This window comes from Peromyscus leucopus, chromosome 5 (assembly GCF_004664715.2).
Source record: "Peromyscus leucopus breed LL Stock chromosome 5, UCI_PerLeu_2.1, whole genome shotgun sequence".
Classification (NCBI taxonomy): Eukaryota; Metazoa; Chordata; class Mammalia; order Rodentia; family Cricetidae; genus Peromyscus; species Peromyscus leucopus.
In genome coordinates, this window is record NC_051067.1 from 7939062 (window position 1) to 7958285 (window position 19224).

Here is a 19224-nt window from a genome sequence, read left to right on the forward strand (position 1 = left end):
ATTTTCCAAGATAATAATATAGATTTAATCAAACCAATAAACGCATTCCAAGTTTTAGAGAAAAAATGAAATTTTATTGGAAAGCATCTCGTAGCAGGATGAATGATTCCTCCCCTGCTGGTCCAAGGATCCTAAGATGTTGCCAAGATGAGGTGAAGGTTAGCATCCTGTTCTGTAGCCCGAGCTGTAAAGACTGAAAATCTTGCTCCCTAGAATGATAAAATGAGAACAGAGAAGTTAGTTACAGCAACGTTGCTCTGTCCTCTCTTTTCCTGGTACAAATGGTCAGGTGAGCAGTCTCCCACCCAGTTGAGTTACAAGACAGCATGGTGTTCTTAAGTACCCTCCCCCACCAGGTTTCCCTGCTGTTAGTCTGCCACACTCCCTGCTGAGTCCCAGCTGACATTGGGACATTGCCATCGACAAACTGCAGGGGCTTTTCAGTGGTCTCCAGATGTTAACTCAGATGTTCGTTTAGTTTTGCTGAAACCAGCAGACCTGTGGATGCTTTGTCATCTTTTCTTTCCTCGCTCTCCAAAAGTCTATCACCAGAGGCTTCCCATGCGGTTCTTGATTACCTGGCTCTCTTCCATGAGTCAGGTCAGTTGAATTCCAAGTATTAGGAAAATGAACCAGTGAGAATCTGAATATAACTCTGCTGGCTTTCTTTCTTGATAAGTGCTTTTGTCCAGTCTCAAAGCCCTGGAGCTGTGGGTTTAGTTTACTTAGTTTATGGAAAGTCAGCTATATCATTGCCAAAGCAGTCTTCAGTGCTAAAGCAGTCGGCAAAAGTAGATGGTTTTTCTAATGCACGGGAGGCTGCTACGAACCAGGACGCGGGCCCTGCCCTGCGCATACTGTCCAAGATCACCCTTCGCCATCATCTGGGCAGGTGTCTGTCGCTGAGCTCTGCCTCAGCCACATCTTCTTGATTTTCTCCCACTGGACCTTTCTCAGGATCGGTGGACTCTGATAATCTGGGGGAAGGGAAAAGAAAAAAGATGAACTGTCTAATTAGAAGTCCCCTCATTCCCACTGTCCTTATCTTATAAAGTATCTGAGTGTCGACAACCCACATACAAGCTAAATACCCATTTCTGTTCGCTTTCACCTTAAGTGTGTGTCCCTAGAGCCATGTGTCCTTTTTACCGCTTATGTGAGCCGTGAAAGGAGAGGGTTTTGAAGGGGACCCAGGGCAGAAGGAAGTACATTAGAAAGCTGAGAATGGAAGGCCCTGTACCTCGTGGAAGTTCCTCAGGATCTCCGGGCACACACAGTTTAGTCTGCATGATGCTGGGAGTGTGTTAAAGCTTGGCCCTATGGGCGTGGGGACACAGCAGCCCCCATGGCTTTCTCCTCAGCAAGCTCTAGGGAGGAAGATGGGAAAGGGCCTCCGCGACTGGCACCTGAAACAGTTTGCTTTCTTCTTTTTTGTTTTAAGGCACCATCTCACACTGTAGTTAAAGCTTGCTAAGAACTCAACTATGTAGCCCAGGTTGCCTTAAACTAACGGCAGTCCTCCTGCCTCAGCCTTCTGAGCACTGGATTACAAGGGTGAGCCTCTAGCAATAAGGCACGAACAAATTGAATCACGTGCACATATCTAAAAAGAGGAGATACCTACAAACCATTAGTGAAGAGATATTATTCTGAATTTATGAAATGACTCTATTCTAAATAATTAGAAATTTAGGTTTGCTTTTAAGATTATTTTCAAGACTAGAAGTAATAAAATACAATTTAAGATGTTTTCATTAAAACTCAGGACTCTCAAAATAAGTCATAACCTCTACTGTGGGACATGCCAGTGGTTTTGTTTCCTGTGCCCTCTGAATTGGCAATGGGTGAGGCCTGGGGCTGCCTCCTTACTAGGAAGGACAGAGTTGTGTGGCCCCTGCTGGATGTCCATGTTCTAACTCTCGGATTTCTACAAGAAGAAGCAGGGGGAAGTCAGCAAGGCGGCCAGCGCAGACAGTACGACGGAGGGCACGCCCGCCGATGGCTTCACCGTCCTCTCCACCAAGAGCCTCTTCCTCGGCCAGAAGGTAGGCAGACGCCCTCAGTGTGCCCCAGGGCCCTGGGAGAGGGCACAGGCTGGGATCCCTGGGTGCCACTCAGCTCAGGGTGGACAGACCAGCTTTCGGGGGAGTAGCTTGGGAAGTAGCCCCAGGGAGGGGTGAATTCTGATAGAATCACCAAGCTGGGATGGGATTCTGGCAGGCTCCAGGAAGGGGAGATGGTAGTGCAAGAAGGCCAGAGGCCCCCACTGGGGACAGGACCCTGGGGCTCAGCCTAGGTGAGGAGGTGCTCTGTGGAGGAGGCTGGTCCTCAGGTAGCATGGGTTGTGCAGGGGAGAGATCCTATCCCGAGGTTCTGGTGGGCACTGATCTGGTCCAGGGAGCTGGGTTGTTCATACCAGGGGCTTCTTCACTGACCCACCAGGCGACTCCTCGAGCCAGTTGTTTGTTTTAACCATGGGCAATAAATATATTTTCAGCCGTCCCAGTGATGCAGCTTTGCCAGGACGCCATGGTTTTGTAAAAGTTGATTCACTTTTATTGAAAATAAAAATGATGCAAAGGCTTTTAAGACCTGAAAATGAGAGCTGATTAAAAGAGGGGTGGGACTTGTCTCTGTTTTTTTAAATATGTTAAAAAAAAATCTTTAAGGACTGAATTTGACCTTGCAGGTCCGTTTGCTTAAAGGTGGCGTAAATGGCTTAGAAGCTGCATCATTTTTAGGTCCTCACTGTCAGTTTTATTTTGCATCACAATGACACCATTTTCTTGCTCACTCATTGCCAGTTGTCCCCAGCCCTTCCCTCTTCTGTCACTAATTGCACTCAGGCTCTCATGATGCAATTCCTGCGGTGACTGTTCCGGAATCTAACCATCGCTGTTTACGTTGTATAACCATCATCTGTATTTTGTGTGCATTTTTCTATAGCAGCAGCTCTAGTTGTCATCTTAAGGTCGGGGCTTTGAAAGTTTAACTTCTGCTCAGCACTAAAGGCAAACACCTAGGTCTACTTCCACGCCTTCAACAGGTCCCATCACATTGCCTCAGTTGCCACTGACATGTGAAATCCCTCTGCTGTTTAAGACTAGTCACTTATCTTCTCCTTCCCTGAGGAATGATTAGCCAGGGCCCGGAGGCCTATTGAGCAGGGAGAACCGCTCAGTTTCTGGGGACAGCCAGCTTTTTCCTCATCCACCCTGCTCTTAGTCACCTCCACCCTGGCCTCTCCTGGTTCTGCTCCCCTCTGCTGCCATCCCAGAGGCAGCCTCAGCCAGAACTCACATTCGCCTCACTGCAAAAGACACACTTGCTAACAGTATGAAAGTACCAAGCCGTGTAAGTCCCATGTGCCAACACAGACGCCCTTCTGTTGCTCTGTTGATTCAGAAAGAGATGGGATCATGTCCACATCTGGGCTGTTGCCTGGAGCCTCGCTAAAGATACCTTGCTTGTGTCTGCAGGGCTGTATGTAACAGCTCTCTGCAGCTCTGCCCTCTGGGATCCTTCTGGTCTGATTGCAGACTGAGTACCTCAGGGTAAACATTGTAAATCTCTTTAAGACTAACTGTCCCTCTCAGGGCTGGCAGGGGTTCAGAAAACCACAGAAAAGTATCGATGCTCCAATAATTTGCAGATGGTCTGATGAGTAGAATGAAGGCATCAGGTTAGATCATGAAGCTAATGTGCCTGTTTGAGATCTGAACTTCTGATAAAGACTTCCTGAGATAGAACCCAGAGTGGAATGGGCAGCCCTGAGAAAAGGCACTGAATGCTGATCCATTTTCTTGCACATTTAAACACTTCAGTCCTTTGGATATCATGAAACGGCCCTTCTTGCTGAATATGTGTACAGCAGGATATGCTGACATTCACGCTCCCCAGAAGAGGTCCCCAGAATCACTGCAAACAGAAGCTGAGTAACCTGCATCATCTCAGGTCAGCCTGGGCACCCACATGAGAAATTAGGGTGCTCTATCCTTTCAAGAGCCCTCGACTCCTGTAGCCCGAGGCAGAGTAAGTACAATCCAGGACACGGTCTGAAGCAGCACTTCCAGGCCACTGACTGGCTTTGACTGTCAGGTAGCATGCTAGTGTGTAGTGTTGGGGTGGGAGTCCGTGCCACACAAAGCTCGCTGGAGCCTGGCTCGGGCATTAGTTTGGGTTTCACAGAATGTTTCCGAAAGTGTTTTTTAGAAGGAAGCATGGTTGTGGCACCCTGCTCTCTGCACCCCATGTCCCATCTGTGACAGTGAATACAGCAAGCAGGTGGAGAAAGGGGACACTGTGCCACCCCAGCCCTGTGAGCCTGGTTGCTAAGCTGCTCACAGGAGGAACCAGTCCAGGGCTTAGGAGCCTGGGCTCTAATTGTTGTTAATGATGCATTTCACAGACTGAAGTCTCAGGAGAATCCCCTCGTGACTGTGATTTCTGTGTTCACACACATTGTTGATTTTTTTTTTTCTTTTTTTAAGAAAACAGAGCTGTGAGCCCGAATCCCCAAATGTTTTGCCGTGTGGTTCCATTGAGACCTGGCTTTTCCTTAGCCCTTTAAGAACCTCATGGTTTATTTCAAACAAAACAGCAGCAGCAACAAACCCCACCTGCAGTGTGTGTTTGGTGGTAGAGGCTGTATTCGAGGCAGTTGGGAACTCAGGCTGTGGGGGTAATTGGGTCCCCGGTCAGACTCATGGTAGCGTGCTAGAGGCCCCGGGCAGCAGGTCCGGGAGTTCCCTTTGACCCATGCCTCTTCTTCTGAGGGCGGGAAGTTGACCAGAGAGGGCGTTCTCACCTCCATCCCTCCATTCAGACCACCGCCCAGCCTCTGAGTAGAGCAGGGAATGCTGATGGCGTCATGCCGCACAGCCCACCCTGGCCTCTGGCACTTTCTGGACGTCCAGGTCTTTCTGGAGTACTGCTTGGCCAGGAGCCCACCACATGGTGCCCCTAGGCCCAAGGCTCTGGAAAGGTTGGGGCTAGAAACATGGGTGATAAGGGACAGCACAGATGTGAAGACAGGAGTGGCCTGCTGTGGCCTCTGGGGAAGACATTCTGTTGAAGACAACTCCCTCCCATTCCCCTTCACGGGAAAGTGGACTCTGAGGGCAGGAGTTAGGAAAGTGAGGCCAGCCCAGGCGTCCCTCTCTGTTGTTGTGAATGACACCAAAGTTTGACAGTCACAGGTCGGCCCAACATACCATTCAAAAGATCTGCAGTTATCACCCACATGTCTTCAAATTGAATTTCCAATCCGATTTTAAAAGGGATTGTACCATCTCCTTCAGTCAGCTGGGTCAGGTCAGGGTGTAGAACAGGCTGCTGGCTTCTCTCCGCCATTGGCCAACACTCTCTCGACCTCCCCACCTAGGGAAGGCCAGACGGGCTTTCAGCTGCTGGAGTGCAAGCCTGGCCCAGGGCCCAGTTTCTGAGCCTTACAGGAGAGGAGATGTTCATTTCACCCCAAGAGTTACAGCTGATGGTGTTTGATGTTCATTGCTAAATGGGACAGAACCACCCTAGGAGAGGCCTGGGTATAGATGTCAGGGGGAGGTACCTGTGGGGGAAGGGACCTTGCAGTTCTCTAGGCTAAGTCCCTTTGTTCCAGCTGTGGCCAGAAGGACACACTTCTGCTCTCGTATTGACAACACCCAGTGCTCTGTCTCTGCAGCAGCCACGAGGATGCACAGCCACACTGAAGTTCCCACACCATGGTGTAAAAACCCCAAGAGTTTAATCTTCACTTTACAGACACTGAAACCACTAATGATCTTTCTCCTTCCCGGGAAACCGGACTATTGGGAATTTTCACAATTTTCTGGCAGTCTGATTTGTAATACAAGTCCCTCTCCTCTGCCATATGATCTGTGCTCACATGCTCTTTGACTGAGAGGAGACCGGCCCCGACTGATTCTTGTTTTGGCCCAGGACATGGTGGTTCAGGTATGGATACCTAGACCCTGTGGTCCTTTTGGGGCTTATGCACACATAGCCCATATGCACTGTGTTCCTGGGTTTTCTTCTCTTATCAAGTGTCTTTTTTTCTATTGATGGTCATCTCACTAATGACCTTTGCCATTGGTTCAGCCTGCCCAAGCCGAGGTAATTTAATTACCAGTTCTTCTTTACAAAGAGTGAGCCAGTTCTTTTTTCCCTACCAGTCTCTGCCACACACTGCAGACCAGAGGATTTTTAATCTTTTCGGGCTTGTGTACATTCTATAACAGCAGCCGAGTCTTGTAGCCCAGTGCCATGGTCTGAACATCCATGCTGTGCCCTGACACATAAGCACAGATGGACAGTCCCAACATTAGCCTCATGCTTAGATGTGAGTGAGACTGTCAGCCCTCCATTAGCTGGAAATTACCAGCACTAAGCAACAGGCTTCCTGAGGTGCACTGGTCCTTACTTTCAAGAACACTTTCCATCAGTGATAGGGCCAGAAAGGACTAGGAATTCTCCAAGGAACTGAGTTCTGTTTGCAGCTGCTTCCTACCTCCAGCAAAGGTTTCCCCAGAGAGCCCATTCCCCTGGACAGAGGTGTTGTCCCCCAGAACAGTCAAGGGCTGCCCACTGATGGTCTCAGGATGATGCTTCCTGGCTAGTAGAACCAGAGCCTGTGAAAACAGTTGCTTCTCCACTGAATATAACCCCAGATATAACCATACAATTAGCAAAAAAAAGTTTTAAGGGTTAAACCTGCATGACTTTTCAACATATCATCCAGTAGATACTTAAATGTGTGCGCCTTCATGCCACACTGAGCAAAGGATTCCTTTTCCATTTTATCCTTTGCCAACCTCTTGCCTTTTCACTGTGTGATTTGTTTGTTTGGTGGAGGCATGGAATATTGGCTTAGTTTGTTTTTATGGGTAGCATTTCCTTGGAGTCTGTGCCCACCCTGCCTTCCTCCCATCAGGAAGGAGCAGCCAGGGCCTATAGGGTTCAGTGCATCTGCCACCAGGACCAAGAGCCCCTGATAGGCAATTGATAAGGAAACCTGATGCCTTCTTTCTTCTGCTGCTTTAGGGATGTGACTAGCCCCCAAATCACCATAAGGTGCTAGGAAGAGAAAGCCCCAGTGTAGAAATTGGGCCTTTCTTCTGTCTTTGTATCTTTCTTTGGCCGAACAGCCACATTCATTTCTACCATTGCTTTCTCCCAAAGGACTTTTAGACTTTGAGAATCTAGCAGCTTTTAAGGACCAGAAATTTGGGGGTGTATTTCTCTTGCATATAGTTTACCAACATTTTTTTCTTTAAAACAAAATGTTTGGCCCCAGAAGTTCAGCACCTTGGGGCTCAGTAGCCAGGAGCCACCCTGGCTTGCACTCCATCTACACCCTCCATAGTGAACTTCAGGACAGGCCTTCAGTCCTGCTGCTCCTGCAGGCTCAGGCACTCCCCAAGCCTAGGGCTTGGCAGGTCTGGGGGCTGCTGACGCTACAGTTGACGCCCCTGAAGAAGGAGCAACTTGATGACAAGACAGAGACTGTGAGCATGCAAGCTTGGCCACCCCTGAACCTACAGAGAAGCGGGAGCAGGGTCGGGACAGCCAAATCCAGCACCCACTGCTCTTAGTTAGTGACCACGGGTTACCATGGCAACAGAGCAGCCGTGGGAGAAAGGTCAGCGGCCCTTCAGAAAGACCCAGTTGATGGGGCAGACACAACGCAAGGTATTTGCAAGCCAGCCATCGGCCTCAGTGCAACCTGACCAGTGTGGTGAAATTATTTTTAAAAAGACACATTGTCTTTCTGGAGAACTACTGGGTTTCTTGCCAGGTGTCCCCAGAACTCCAACGTTGTGTGACTAATGGGTGCCTAAAATTAAATGTCCCCGAGCAACAGACCATTCTTGCTCTTTGCTATTCCTGAGCAAGATGGAAGGAGGGAGGGACAGCCGGCGGCTACAGTGGTGAAGATAGCCTTAAAGACCTGCGAACACTTGCAGGACAATGGCACTGTATAGGCATACACACAGCCAGGTAGGGTTTCTCTACTGCCTGAGTGCCTGAGGACAAGGACCCCTCCTCCCCCCACACTGAGCGCCCTGGTCCTGGGTCCTCATGGTTACACGTTCCTCTGCAGGAAAACTGCCAGCTTTTCTCCAGGCCCATGTGGCTTGTGCTTCCCTTTCCCCCTAAGCAACATCTGCAGGTTCTGAATGCCCCGCCTAGCTTGCTTCTAGCGCCCTGTGGCACTGGAGTCTTCTGTTTGAAGTAGATCCACATTACCAGCGGCTCCTGTTTCTCTCTGTGCCCAGTGCACTGTGAGCACCACCGCCTCACCCGTGTCCAGGGGTCACTGCTCTGCAACTTGCCGGCTCTCCTGTTATTTCCCACCTCATGCTTTTCTTTTCAGCTGAACCTTATTCACAGTGAAATCAGTAATTTAGCCGGCTTTGAGGTGGAGGCCATAATCAATCCTACCAATGCTGACATTGACCTTAAAGATGACCTAGGTAATTGGGGATGGGGTTTGGCACCACCAGCTGTCAGATGAGAATTTATGGAACCCAGAATTTAGGCTTTTAATTTGCCTAGACTTAAGCATGGTCAAGGCAAATCCCCAGTCCTTGATTAGCATTTGGTTGTAGACCTTAAATACTGACTCTGGGCCACTCCAAATGGAGATGGTCTCATGTCTCATAGATTGTGATTGGCTGCTTCCCCTGGATTGCAAATACATCACCATCTAAATTCTCTTCCATAATGATCAGACTGGCTGCTGGTTTCTTGGGAGGGATTTTAAATTGTGTTTTGTTTTTTTGTTTTTTTTGGTTTGTTTTTGTTGTTCGTTTTCTTTCCTTTTTGTTTATTTTTTTAAGCTGAAAAATCTCAGGTAACTACAAAACAATAGTTTCTCCATTTCAGCTTTGGCTAGAATGACACTCAGAGTGTGTGAAGGAAAGCAAGCTAGATTTCCTGTCATGGAGCTAGCTGTCCTTTATTCAGAAGCAAATCTATCAGCTCTTGTCCTCACTCAGCCTTTGCTCCTGTGCAGTGTGTGACTGACTGCCACCTGCATTCAATGTGGCTGGAGGAGATTCCTCAGAAGGGCAGCAGACTCTGAGTTTGTCCCCATGCAAGGAGAGCGGACATTCAGCACAAGCTGAAAGGTTCCCTCATATGTCCCCACTCTGGTTTCACTCATGAGAGGAACTGTCACTCAAGGCATGGTCAGTGCCCTTCTGGGTACAGCCTTGCCAGGGCACACAGGCTTGTCGGATGCCTCCGGGGACAGTGCCCTCCAACACCGACGACAGGCTGTTCTCCGTGCCTTCTGCTCCCAGCTGCAGCTGCTTTTGTCCTAACCTGGCGGGTTTCTCATCAAGGGCCACTCCCACCCACACAGACAGGAGTGGAAGTGCCCGGGTTGGGATTTGTTTTCCACGTGCTTCAGCAGATGCCATCTGTCAAACAAAAGGGCAGAGGCCGTAAATGCCAGCGGTCTGTCCAAAGTATGCTGGAAGGATTCTCTGGGAAGAGAGAAGAGCCTGGAAAAATACTTCCACCCATTCAGGGGGAAAAAACAGGCAACCCTGTACATGTATCTGGGCTGGTTTCTTGCTGTTATTTGAAGGGAGGCAAAACTGGTAAATGCCAGAGGAAAAATCAAAGCCTCCGAGTTGACTGCTACAGAGCAATGGAGAAACTCATTGTTGTGGTTGGCCTGACAGTCCACCTTTTTTCAAAGCAGATGCCATGTTTCCGTAGCCTTCCCAGTGGGGTGCCAGCATTGGACAGGCTTCTGCAGGGTGAAGGGGGGCATCCGTTGTTTTATTTATTTTAATCTTTGGAAATGATCTCATGTGTGTTTCTCTTTTTTTTTTGACTTGTCATTCAAATGTTTAATTTAAACATGTCACATTTGATATTCCTCCTCCTGTCCTCACTCCCATCCACATGTGCGCACACTGCGTGGACTGATTGCCCCTTGGGCTCATATGTTGGAATCGACCAGGTAGGCCAGCCCTGCCATTGGGGCGTTAGTAAATGTGCCTGTGCGTGGGTCTCGGTCCAACACAGTTGATCTACATCTGTTTACCTGTTATAGTTGCAAGTTGTTCAGGCTGACATTGCCTCCATCGACAGTGATGCTGTCGTTCACCCGACAAACACTGACTTCTACATCGGTGGTGAAGTAGGTAATGCCGAGCTGGGTGCTGCCGAGTGTGTGTGTGCATGGGCAGTCGGCGGCCGCGCAGACAGCTTGATCCTTTGACAGCTACGCAGGCTGCATTCATTTCACACTTCCAGCCGTCCTGACCTTCCCGGGGCCTTCGTCCCTGGGCTGTGAACTGGAGAAACACAGCTGGCCTCCAGCCAGCGCATCATGCAGCTGCCCCGTGGGCACTTCTGGTTTGGAAACTGGCTCAGCAGCAGCCTTGCTTTCTCCACCTCCCGAGGTGTAGCTTTGTTGGAGACTGGGTTCCCGGAGGTTTCAGTTCCAGGCAGCTAGGGCCGCTCCTGTGCCCTCAGCAGAGCAGACGGGCAAACTCCTGTGCACAGGGCCCTGTGCACACCCCGCTTTCTTACGTCAGGAGCATGTTCGTTCATTCTTGTGAATGGCCTCACAGCCCGGACACACAGAGGGGTCACCCTTTCTAAACGTGTTCCCACAGGGAGGGTTTCAGGTTGGAGGTGTAGTTAGTAAGCTGTTCCTGGTCAGCACTTGAGAAGCACTGTGCTAGACACAGACAGCACTTGGGGCTCCCCTGGCAGCCGTTCCTCGGTGTGGCTGAGGTGAGAGCAAGAGAGATGCAGACTCCCTGTGTGGGCTCAGGGCTCAGCTCTGCCCTGAGGCTATGTCATGAGGAGGCATTCCCTACCCAGGAGGAGCTGGACTCCTAGCTTCAGTCTCTACCAATTTGAAGACCTGGCCAAGTCATGTAAGCCTCCATGCCTCATTTTCTCTATTGGTAATGAGGATTATGTGAAGAATAGGCAGAGCACCTTATGTGGTGTCTTGCTCCTGGACTGTGCTTGCGGGTAGCCTCACTGTTGTGTGCATCTGTGATCTGCCGTGGATGTGCAGGGCCTAAGCAGTGTTCTGAGTGTGGCCCCCAGGGCTGCTTCCAAAGAGAACGATGACAGTCCTAGTCAGCACCAAGTCCTATGGTGTTGGAGGGTGGCATGCGGAGTCCTGGGCACTAGGTACAGAGAGGTTAGGACTGGCCTGCCCTGCTCGGCCCAGTGCCGCCAGCACAGTCTGCTCTCACACCTGCTTCAGACATTGCAGTTTGCGCTGATGGTTCTCCTGGGAAGTTTGGATTTCAGACAGGGATGGAAAAGTGAGCAGTTGGCAAGTGTGCCATGCCAGAATGAAACCAGGCTGCAGGCAGTTAAATCCCCTCCTAAGAAGGCAGCTTAGAGAAAGAGGTTTCCTTTCTCAACTCAATAAAAACTTGATGGGAAGGAAGCACTTATTTGGAGAAAAATCAATAAATGAATGGCACAGGTCTGGTCTTATTAGCTGGGAATGCCTGAAGCCTGCTCATCCTGTCATCCAGGGTGTTGGATTCAGTGGGGACTATGAAGACCCCGGGCAGAGTGTCTCACTCAGGTCCGAGGGATGGCTGGCTCCTGGTCGGCAGAACTGGCCATAGGCGAAGAGAGAGAAGTTTTGAGACAGGGTTGCAGCCTGCGAGGGAGTGACATGCAGGACGAGCTTGGCCTCCCCGATCGGGGGCTGGTCTTGTTGGGGAGTGACAGTGTCGACATACACCGAGATTGCTCTCTTCTGTGGCGCGTCAGACAGCGTGAACAAGGTCATGGAACCATCACTGTCACAGCTAGGTAAACCTCAGCAGGAGGAAAGACTACCAGACGGGAATCCAGTCTTCCAAAGCCCACCACCTCTGTTCTCTGCCTAGAGATCCAGTCCAAACTAGTACTGACCTCAGAGACCTTGAACAATCCCAAAACAATAATAATCCAGATTCATGCATGGCCTCAATTGGTTCCAGCTCCCACCTTGATGTGAGAGAAGGGAAGAGAGGAAGAAGCTGGGAGGAAATGGCTGCACTTGGCGCTTTGGGTGTGAATTCCTGAGTCCTGAGACTGCTGGAAGAAGGGATTCGAGTGCAGGAATGCTTAGCCCTGTGATTAACTTTACCCATCAAAAGTTCTTTCTAACAGTGAAATAGACCACAGGCTGAGCCTGACATTTGTCCAAGCCTAAATTTTTGCTTAGGCTGTTTTGAACACTGATACTTATGCCTGCTTTCTAAGCATGAAATAATGTTCTTGTTCTCATGGGAGTAACACATGTTTATGCTTGGGGGCAAATCAGCGATTGCTTTATGATTAACCCTGAAGTGGATCCTAAAAATCAAGAGCCTCACATTAAGAGTGTTGACAATATGGTTGAAAATGGGCCTGTTTCTTGTTAAAAAGTACACGTGTGTCTACATGAACATGTGCATACATATGTGTGTGTAGGAGTCGAGTCCTGACTGGGTTGATTGCCTGTGACCTAGGGTTCAGTTTTTAAGTTTGAGAAATGCATTAAGTGTATTCCCAGCTTGTGGTTGCACTTCTAATTAAAGCAGTATTTAACCATAAGTACAAGTTTTAAAGTAAACACTCTTCCTAAGATAAAACACCTTTAATTATCAGCAGCCTATTTTCTTAGGAAATGTTTTATATCTTAAAGGGAATCAGTGGTCTTCATAAGTGAAGTACTGACTTTATTTTCCACCTTGCTCAGTCCTCACCTCAGAGGAGACGTGAGGGAATGTGAGCCTTAGACAGTAACCACAGAGTATCCGTCCCTCTTCACACTCGACACAGGTTAAAAGAAGGACTAGATTAATGAACTGATGGGCTTGGACCCCACACTCCTTTTCCTCAGCCACATGGATATTTCAGCTGACCCTCTACCGGGGTCTCCCATCTGGGCCGTATCTACCTTTGAGTGGTAGAGTGGGGACATGAGGCCTGGAGTGGTCCCCTGAGACACATGGCACATTCAGTTGCCACTCTGGTGCTGAAGGTTACCATAAATGTGGAGCAGCAGCAGGTGAAAGTCTTTGGAATGACTTTGAGCCACATCAAGTTCAGGGTGCTTTCAGGAAGGTAAAGGCATGAGAGCATTCTGAGCTGTTGAGGACAGACACAGCATCTCACCCCGAGAATCTCAAGCCCCGTCCTGTCTTAGCTGAGGACTCCCGCGGGCTGTGGACTGCCCACCACTCTCGTCCACGCACCTTGACTTCTGCAGTACAGTGATGGTTCAGTCCCTGCCAGTAGCCCCGGTCTGTCTTACCCGTGACAGTGCTTCCAGACACTTCCTAGGGTTAGGAACATCCGAGGAACATGCACGTACACAAGACAGGTTTGGTTAAGACAGTTAGTTCTGTTCTGGGCTGGTACTTTCCAATAGACCTTGACCAGCCCAGGTGCACTTAGGCTTTCCAAGATAAATGGTGAATCTTAAGGGGAGTATTTCATCCTCTTCGAGGAAAAGGACTTTGAAATGCACAAAGCTGAGGAACCAGAGCTTAAGGAAGACTAGGACTCGGTACAGGATGAACCTGACAAGCAGCTGTTGCCACAGCCGAGATTGCTGCTGGTGGCCGGTCCAAGTTCTGCTGTGGAGCCCAAGTTCTCACAGGCGCTGGTCATTGAGGCTTTCATAGCAAATGTTCTGGCTCTAGAAAGGCCTTCTAAAGTTGGGTCCTAAGCAGCCAAGTCATCCTTTCCCAAGCGTTGTGTAGTACCAGTTCGTCTTTAAGCTCTGCTTCTGATGTTTTCTCCTTTCCCTAAAGCAATTCTGAATCATTAATGTAATTAAGAAAATACTGTCTGAGACCATTTTTTCTTTCTTTTTTCTATTTATTTAATTCACATATGTCACCAAAGCTGCAAAATAGGAACTAAGCATGTAGTGCTGACCCAGAGGTAGCCAAATAGGAACACTTTCTCCCTGGCCTCCTCCCGGGAGTCCTGGCTGCCTGATAGGAGGAGCATGTGCTGCTGTTTCACAGGCTGCCTCATTTGGGGCTTCTCCCCAAGATAAGCCCCTCAGCAGACCCATTGGAAGCCAGTGCCACCTGGTTTCTCATGCCAGTGGAAATCATGCAGGCCAGGCATGTTTGCCAAGTACAGATGCCGCCTTCATATCTCTGGTGTCTCCACCTCAGTCACCCCGAGAGAGGGGCAGCAAAAGAAGCCAGAAAGAACTGTAGTGCCTAGTGGCCACTGTCCAAGAACAAATCCTTTAGGTTTTTTCACACTCTGACCAGCCAAAGCGCAGGTCCTGTTTTGCAGCTTTGTGAAAATGTAGCTTCTCAGACCACTTAAAGTATGTAATCAAGTGACCTGTTGAGTGTGTGTGCCACAGACAGGGGTGGCACTCTGACCCTGCCCTGCCCTTGCCTAGGAAACACACTGGAGAAGAAGGGTGGCAAGGAGTTTGTAGAAGCTGTTCTGGAACTTCGGAAAAAGAACGGGCCCTTGGAAGTAGCTGGAGGTAAGGTGGGAAGGGCCCTTTGCTCATCCAGTGTGACGTGCGTAGTACTAGGGAAGAGCTGAGAGTTGAGGGTATATAGTAGTGCCACTGTGTCAACAAGCTGGAAGACCTGTGAGCTTGGCCACTCAGAACGCAGCTGGTGCATAGTCAGCAGTTGAAGGTTCCTGAAAACCACCTTCATATTTAAAAATTATTTAGTAGCTCCTGTCTGGTGTCTCCATCTCAAACGCAAAGGAATTACAGCAGCCAAGTTTGACAGATCTGAGAGCTGGGAACAATTGAGGATGAGACTGAACCACCTGTGAGGCTGCTAGTGAGCCATCCTCTTCGGCCAGCTGTGCTTTTAACGGGAAACATAAACACCTATTACTCATGTGCCGTGACCGCCACTTTTGGCTGGAGAGGGAAGAAAAGGGCTGGGGACATCCGTGGGGGATGGGCTGGAATCTGGAGTAGGGCTCGAGTTTGGGGATCTTAGAGGGTTAGCAGATTTGAAGAACAGGGCTTCCTAGGTCCATCAAAGGGGGGGGGCACCTGCTCTGCATGAAGACAGACCCTCCTCTTCCTCATTTCTTACTCTGCAATCCTGAATGCCCATTTTGTCAAGGCCTTCTGTTTCAAAGGTAAATCTCGACTAAATGTGGACATCGGTAATTGTCTATAATGTCTGCAGAAGTCCTCTCGGGAGAGGCAGCCGGCCTTGCCCAGCGATGCACTGTCACATGCATCCTGCACTAGTATCATGGTCCTGTAGCAATGAAGTAGGAACTTTGATCCGCGCCATGCCTCTTCTGTTTTCCTGTAAGGGGCACGGTGTGCAGAGCCCCAGTGAAAAGGACACAGAGGAAGGTGACTGCAGCAGGGGCTGCTGGCCGCTCCTCCCCGCACTCCCATTGCAGGCCCACCAGTGACCCTTGGCCCTTGATGCGGTCCGATGGGAGGCAGCCTGGCACAGGCAGAGCTATGGCTGTGGGAAGGCTGTCAGATTTAGAACGGTTCAGGTTACTACTCTTGCTTGTTTTAATAACATTTTTTGGTCTTGATTCTAAGCTATTAGGATTGTGTTGTTGTTATCCAAGCTGGTCTCAAATTTGGACTCAGGTGATGTTTTTATCCCAGCCTCTCAAGTGCTGAGATTATACCTGGCTTAGGAAAGTGTCAGGAGAGCAAAAGCTCCCCCTGCCCGGAGCTAATCTGTTACCTGTTGTATTCTAGCCCTTTCCACTCAGTTTAGCGCCAACTTCGAATGCTCCTGACCATAGTGCTCACGTCAGCCCCTTAGCCCAGAGCATGTGCACCTAGTGAGCACGGCCCTACAACTGTTAACGGCACCATGAGACCCTACAGTGGCCTTAACGGTAACCCTGGGACAATGCTGATGATTCAACAAAACAGGTTTTGACACTCAAGCAAACCAAGAACTTAAGTGTCTTCCTGTAGCAGCCCCTGAAAGGCGCTGGCTCCAGAGCTCCTCCAGGAGACATCAGGCTGTTTACAGCTCATGCATGTGGCAGAACCTTGAGGCTGTGCCCTTAGATGTCACAAAGGGGAGGAGACATTAATGGAGATGTGTGTCTGGAAACTGGCCCCTCTCGAGAAAGGGAAGAGTTGCATCCTAAAGAGCCAGTCTTGTTCTGTCATTGGGGCCAGGACCAGGTCACACAACAAGGCTGCTGCTTCTTCAAAGCCTCCAACCCCAGGCTGTGTGACCCGTGTGTAGGAAGTTAGAGGGCCGACACAGTTACTCACTGACATGCAGTGGAACTGATGGGTGACGCCCACACCTTGTTTCTGAGGCAGAGGGACTCACTGACATTCTTCTACAGCTCCAGGTAGCAATAAGTCAAGTGCCGCTGTCCAAGTGGGGAGAAGCCTGAGGAGGGTTCCCAGCTCAAGCTGGTGTTGGAGTTGGAGAAGGGAAGGGACTGCAGTCTTCCTTGGACACAGGCCCACAGAGGCAGCTAGGGGATCACTAGAGCAAGAGAGCAGGTGTGGGTTTGGCCTCCTGTGACATGTGCTTCTTCTTGTCCCTTCCAGCTGCTGTTAGTGCAGGCCATGGCCTGCCCGCCAAGTTTGTGATTCACTGTAATAGTCCAGTCTGGGGTGCAGACAAGTGTGAAGAACTTCTGGAAAAGACAGTGAAAAACTGCTTGGCCCTAGCTGATGACAGGAAGCTGAAATCCATCGCCTTCCCATCCATTGGCAGTGGCAGGTATGGGCACAGGAGTGTAACCATGTCAGTCATGGTGTGTTTTCTGCCATCATCATCTACCCTAAGCATAGACTGTCACCTGAGGCAAGGTCTGCTGAGGCCTCCTCCAAGCCTTGCTTCTGCCTGAAGCACAGTCACAAGAATGCCAAAGTAAACAGTGGTGTGCTGGGGCTACAGAGTCTGCTTGGCTCTTACAGCACTTCCTGCTCTTGCAGGATACCGGTTCCCAGCATCCACCTGCAGTGGCTTACAACTGCCTATAACTCAAGCTTCAGAGTAACACGCTTTTGGCCTCTGCAGGCCCCTATATGCAGGTAGCATATACAGATATACATACACCTACATTTTAAAAAATCATTAAAAAATATGGTGTGCTGATGAAGACTTAGAAAGATCTAAAACTCTGTGACAAGTGTCACCATAGAGGAGTCTACAGATAGACCTCACAGGGTCTTGAGGGGCACTAAGACTCAGGTGGATTCAATCAGGAGTGGGAAGACAGAGAGCGAGAGAAGCAGCAGCAGAAACCTGTAACTATTATATGATAGTTCAGCTTTGGATTGCCACACAGACTTTTGGGCAAAGCCCTTTCTTAGTAAATGTTCTGCTGTTGCAAAGACACACCTTGATCACGGCAACTCCTAAAGGAAAACATTTCATTGGGGCTGGCTTACAGTTCAGAGGTTCAGTCCATTGTCATTGTGGGAATCATTGGTGGCCTGCAGGCAGACATGGTGCTGAAGAGGTAGCTGAGAGTCCTACATCTGAATAAACAGGCAGCAGGAAGAGAGAGCCACTGGGCCTGGCTTGAGCATCTGAAACCTCAAAGCCCATCCCCAGTGATACACCTCCTCTAAGAAGGCCACACCTCCTAATAGTGCCATTCTTTATGAGCCTATGGGGGTCATTTTCAAACTCCCACACTCCACTCCCTGGCCCCCATAGGTCTGTAGCCATATCATAATGCAGAAATGCATTTAGTCCAACTTCAAAAGTCCCTGTAGTCTTTCAGTCTCAACCCTGTTTAAAAGTCCAAAGTCTCTTCTGGGCCTCATGGCAATCTCTTAACTGTAACCCCCTGTAAAATCAAAATCAAAGAGCAGATCACATACTTTTAACATGTAATGGCACAGGATATACATTACCATCCCAAAAGGGAGGAAAGGGACCATAGTGAGGAAATACTAAGCCAATACAAAACCAAAAACCAGCAGGACACACTCCAAACTCTGCACCTCTGTGTCTGATGTCTAATCGCTCTTCAGATCTCCAACTCCTCTCAGCCTTCTTACCACAACATGCTTCTTTCTCTTGGGCTGGTTCCACTCCCTGTTAGCAGCTCTCCTGGACAGGTATCCTACAACTCTGACATCTCCCACACATCGGGGTCTCCAAAGGCAGTCCAGGCTTCATTCACCTTTACAGCTTCACACAGTGGCCTCTCTAGGCCTCCGTTCATGGATACCCCTGACCCATGCCTGGCCTCTTGGCTGTGGGGGCAGGTGATACAAGATGGGGCTGAATGAAAATATCAAAAGACAAGCACTTGGGGCCAGGCCTTGCCCCAGCTCCTGCTCATCATGTACCCCAGGTGAACTTGGGAGACCCACTCTCAAAACGAGAGGACCAGTACTGGGACAGTCCAGGCCTTCTGCAGCTGAGTGCAGAGGCCGGACTTAGCTATACACCACTCCTCACCTGAGGTCAGGTCTTGGCTCCACCACGCACCAGCTGACTACTGGCATAGAAACAAGCCCTCACTCTGAAAAGTAGGCTTAGAAACTCCTGTTGCAGCATCTCAAGACTCCACTGTGGAGAGGGGCAGGGCTGCCCCAGGACCCCAGACATTGAATCCTCTGCTACCAGCTTGGGAAGGCACTTTGAGGTTCTAGCTGCCGGGAGCTGAGACCTCAAGAGGCCCCAGCTGGGTGTCTGTACTGGCCAGTGGTGTGTCCGGATGGGGCACCTGCCTTCCCTGGGAAGCCCTTCCCAGTTTTGAGGCTCCTGTCCCTCCTCTACCCGAGGCAGGGTGGGATAAGGGCAGTGACTGGCTGGGTCCTATATTGTGCTGTCCTTCCAGGCAGCCTCTGCCCTGCAGGTTAAACGCAGCTCTTGCCAAACGTTCCCTTCCGCCCTCACAAGAACTGTGGAGGGCAGAGGGCCCTGCTCCCCTTTTTGGGTAGCGCTGAGATCTCACACCTTAAACCCCACCGTGGTCAGGCTCTGGCTGTTGCTGACCCTGTTTCTCTGGAACCTTTGGTTCCCCCACTGTGAAGGCAGACGGAGCCCATCCCAGCCACCCCTCCCAAGCCAGGAGCTGTGGCAGATTCTCTCTCTCCCCAGCCTACAGTGTTGACAGCGGTCCTTCAGTCCTCAGTGGTGTCCACACGGGTAGTCTTTCTCGGGCCTCTGGATGAAGGACCAGAACTAGGCACCTACAGTGTAGATGAGCTTGAAGGACCCCTGAGCAGGAGAGAATGAAGACTCACACCTGTGTCGGCAGCTTGCTCACACCTGCCAGCAC

General features: G+C 49.9%; 1 protein-coding gene and 1 long non-coding RNA gene across 8 annotated transcripts in view; one reads left to right on the forward strand and one right to left on the reverse strand.

Moving 5' to 3' along the window:
* The window catches only part of LOC114688930 (core histone macro-H2A.1), a 64309-nt gene that overhangs the window by 38508 nt on the left and 6577 nt on the right, over positions 1 to 19224 (forward strand). For 2 of the 5 annotated variants that reach the window (XM_028863402.1, XM_037205690.1), the window contains exons 5-8: positions 1935 to 2045; positions 8375 to 8474; positions 14399 to 14488; positions 16526 to 16700. In XM_028863402.1, coding sequence (XP_028719235.1) covers positions 1935 to 2045; positions 8375 to 8474; positions 14399 to 14488; positions 16526 to 16700 — 476 coding nt within the window. Of the gene's footprint in view, positions 1 to 1934; positions 2046 to 8374; positions 8475 to 10069; positions 10161 to 14398; positions 14489 to 16525; positions 16701 to 19224 lie in introns of all 5 variants that reach the window. The other 3 variants (XM_028863406.1, XM_028863405.1, XM_028863411.1) reach the window with 3 other exon arrangements.
* The window catches only part of LOC119087992, a 94803-nt gene continuing 75637 nt past the window's right edge, over positions 59 to 19224 (reverse strand). For 2 of the 3 annotated variants that reach the window (XR_005091544.1, XR_005091546.1), the window contains exons 4-5: positions 499 to 977; positions 59 to 209 (exon numbers count right to left, since the gene is read on the reverse strand). This is a non-coding gene — a long non-coding RNA (uncharacterized LOC119087992). The remainder of the gene's footprint in view (positions 210 to 498; positions 978 to 19224) is intronic. The other variant, XR_005091545.1, reaches the window with a different exon arrangement.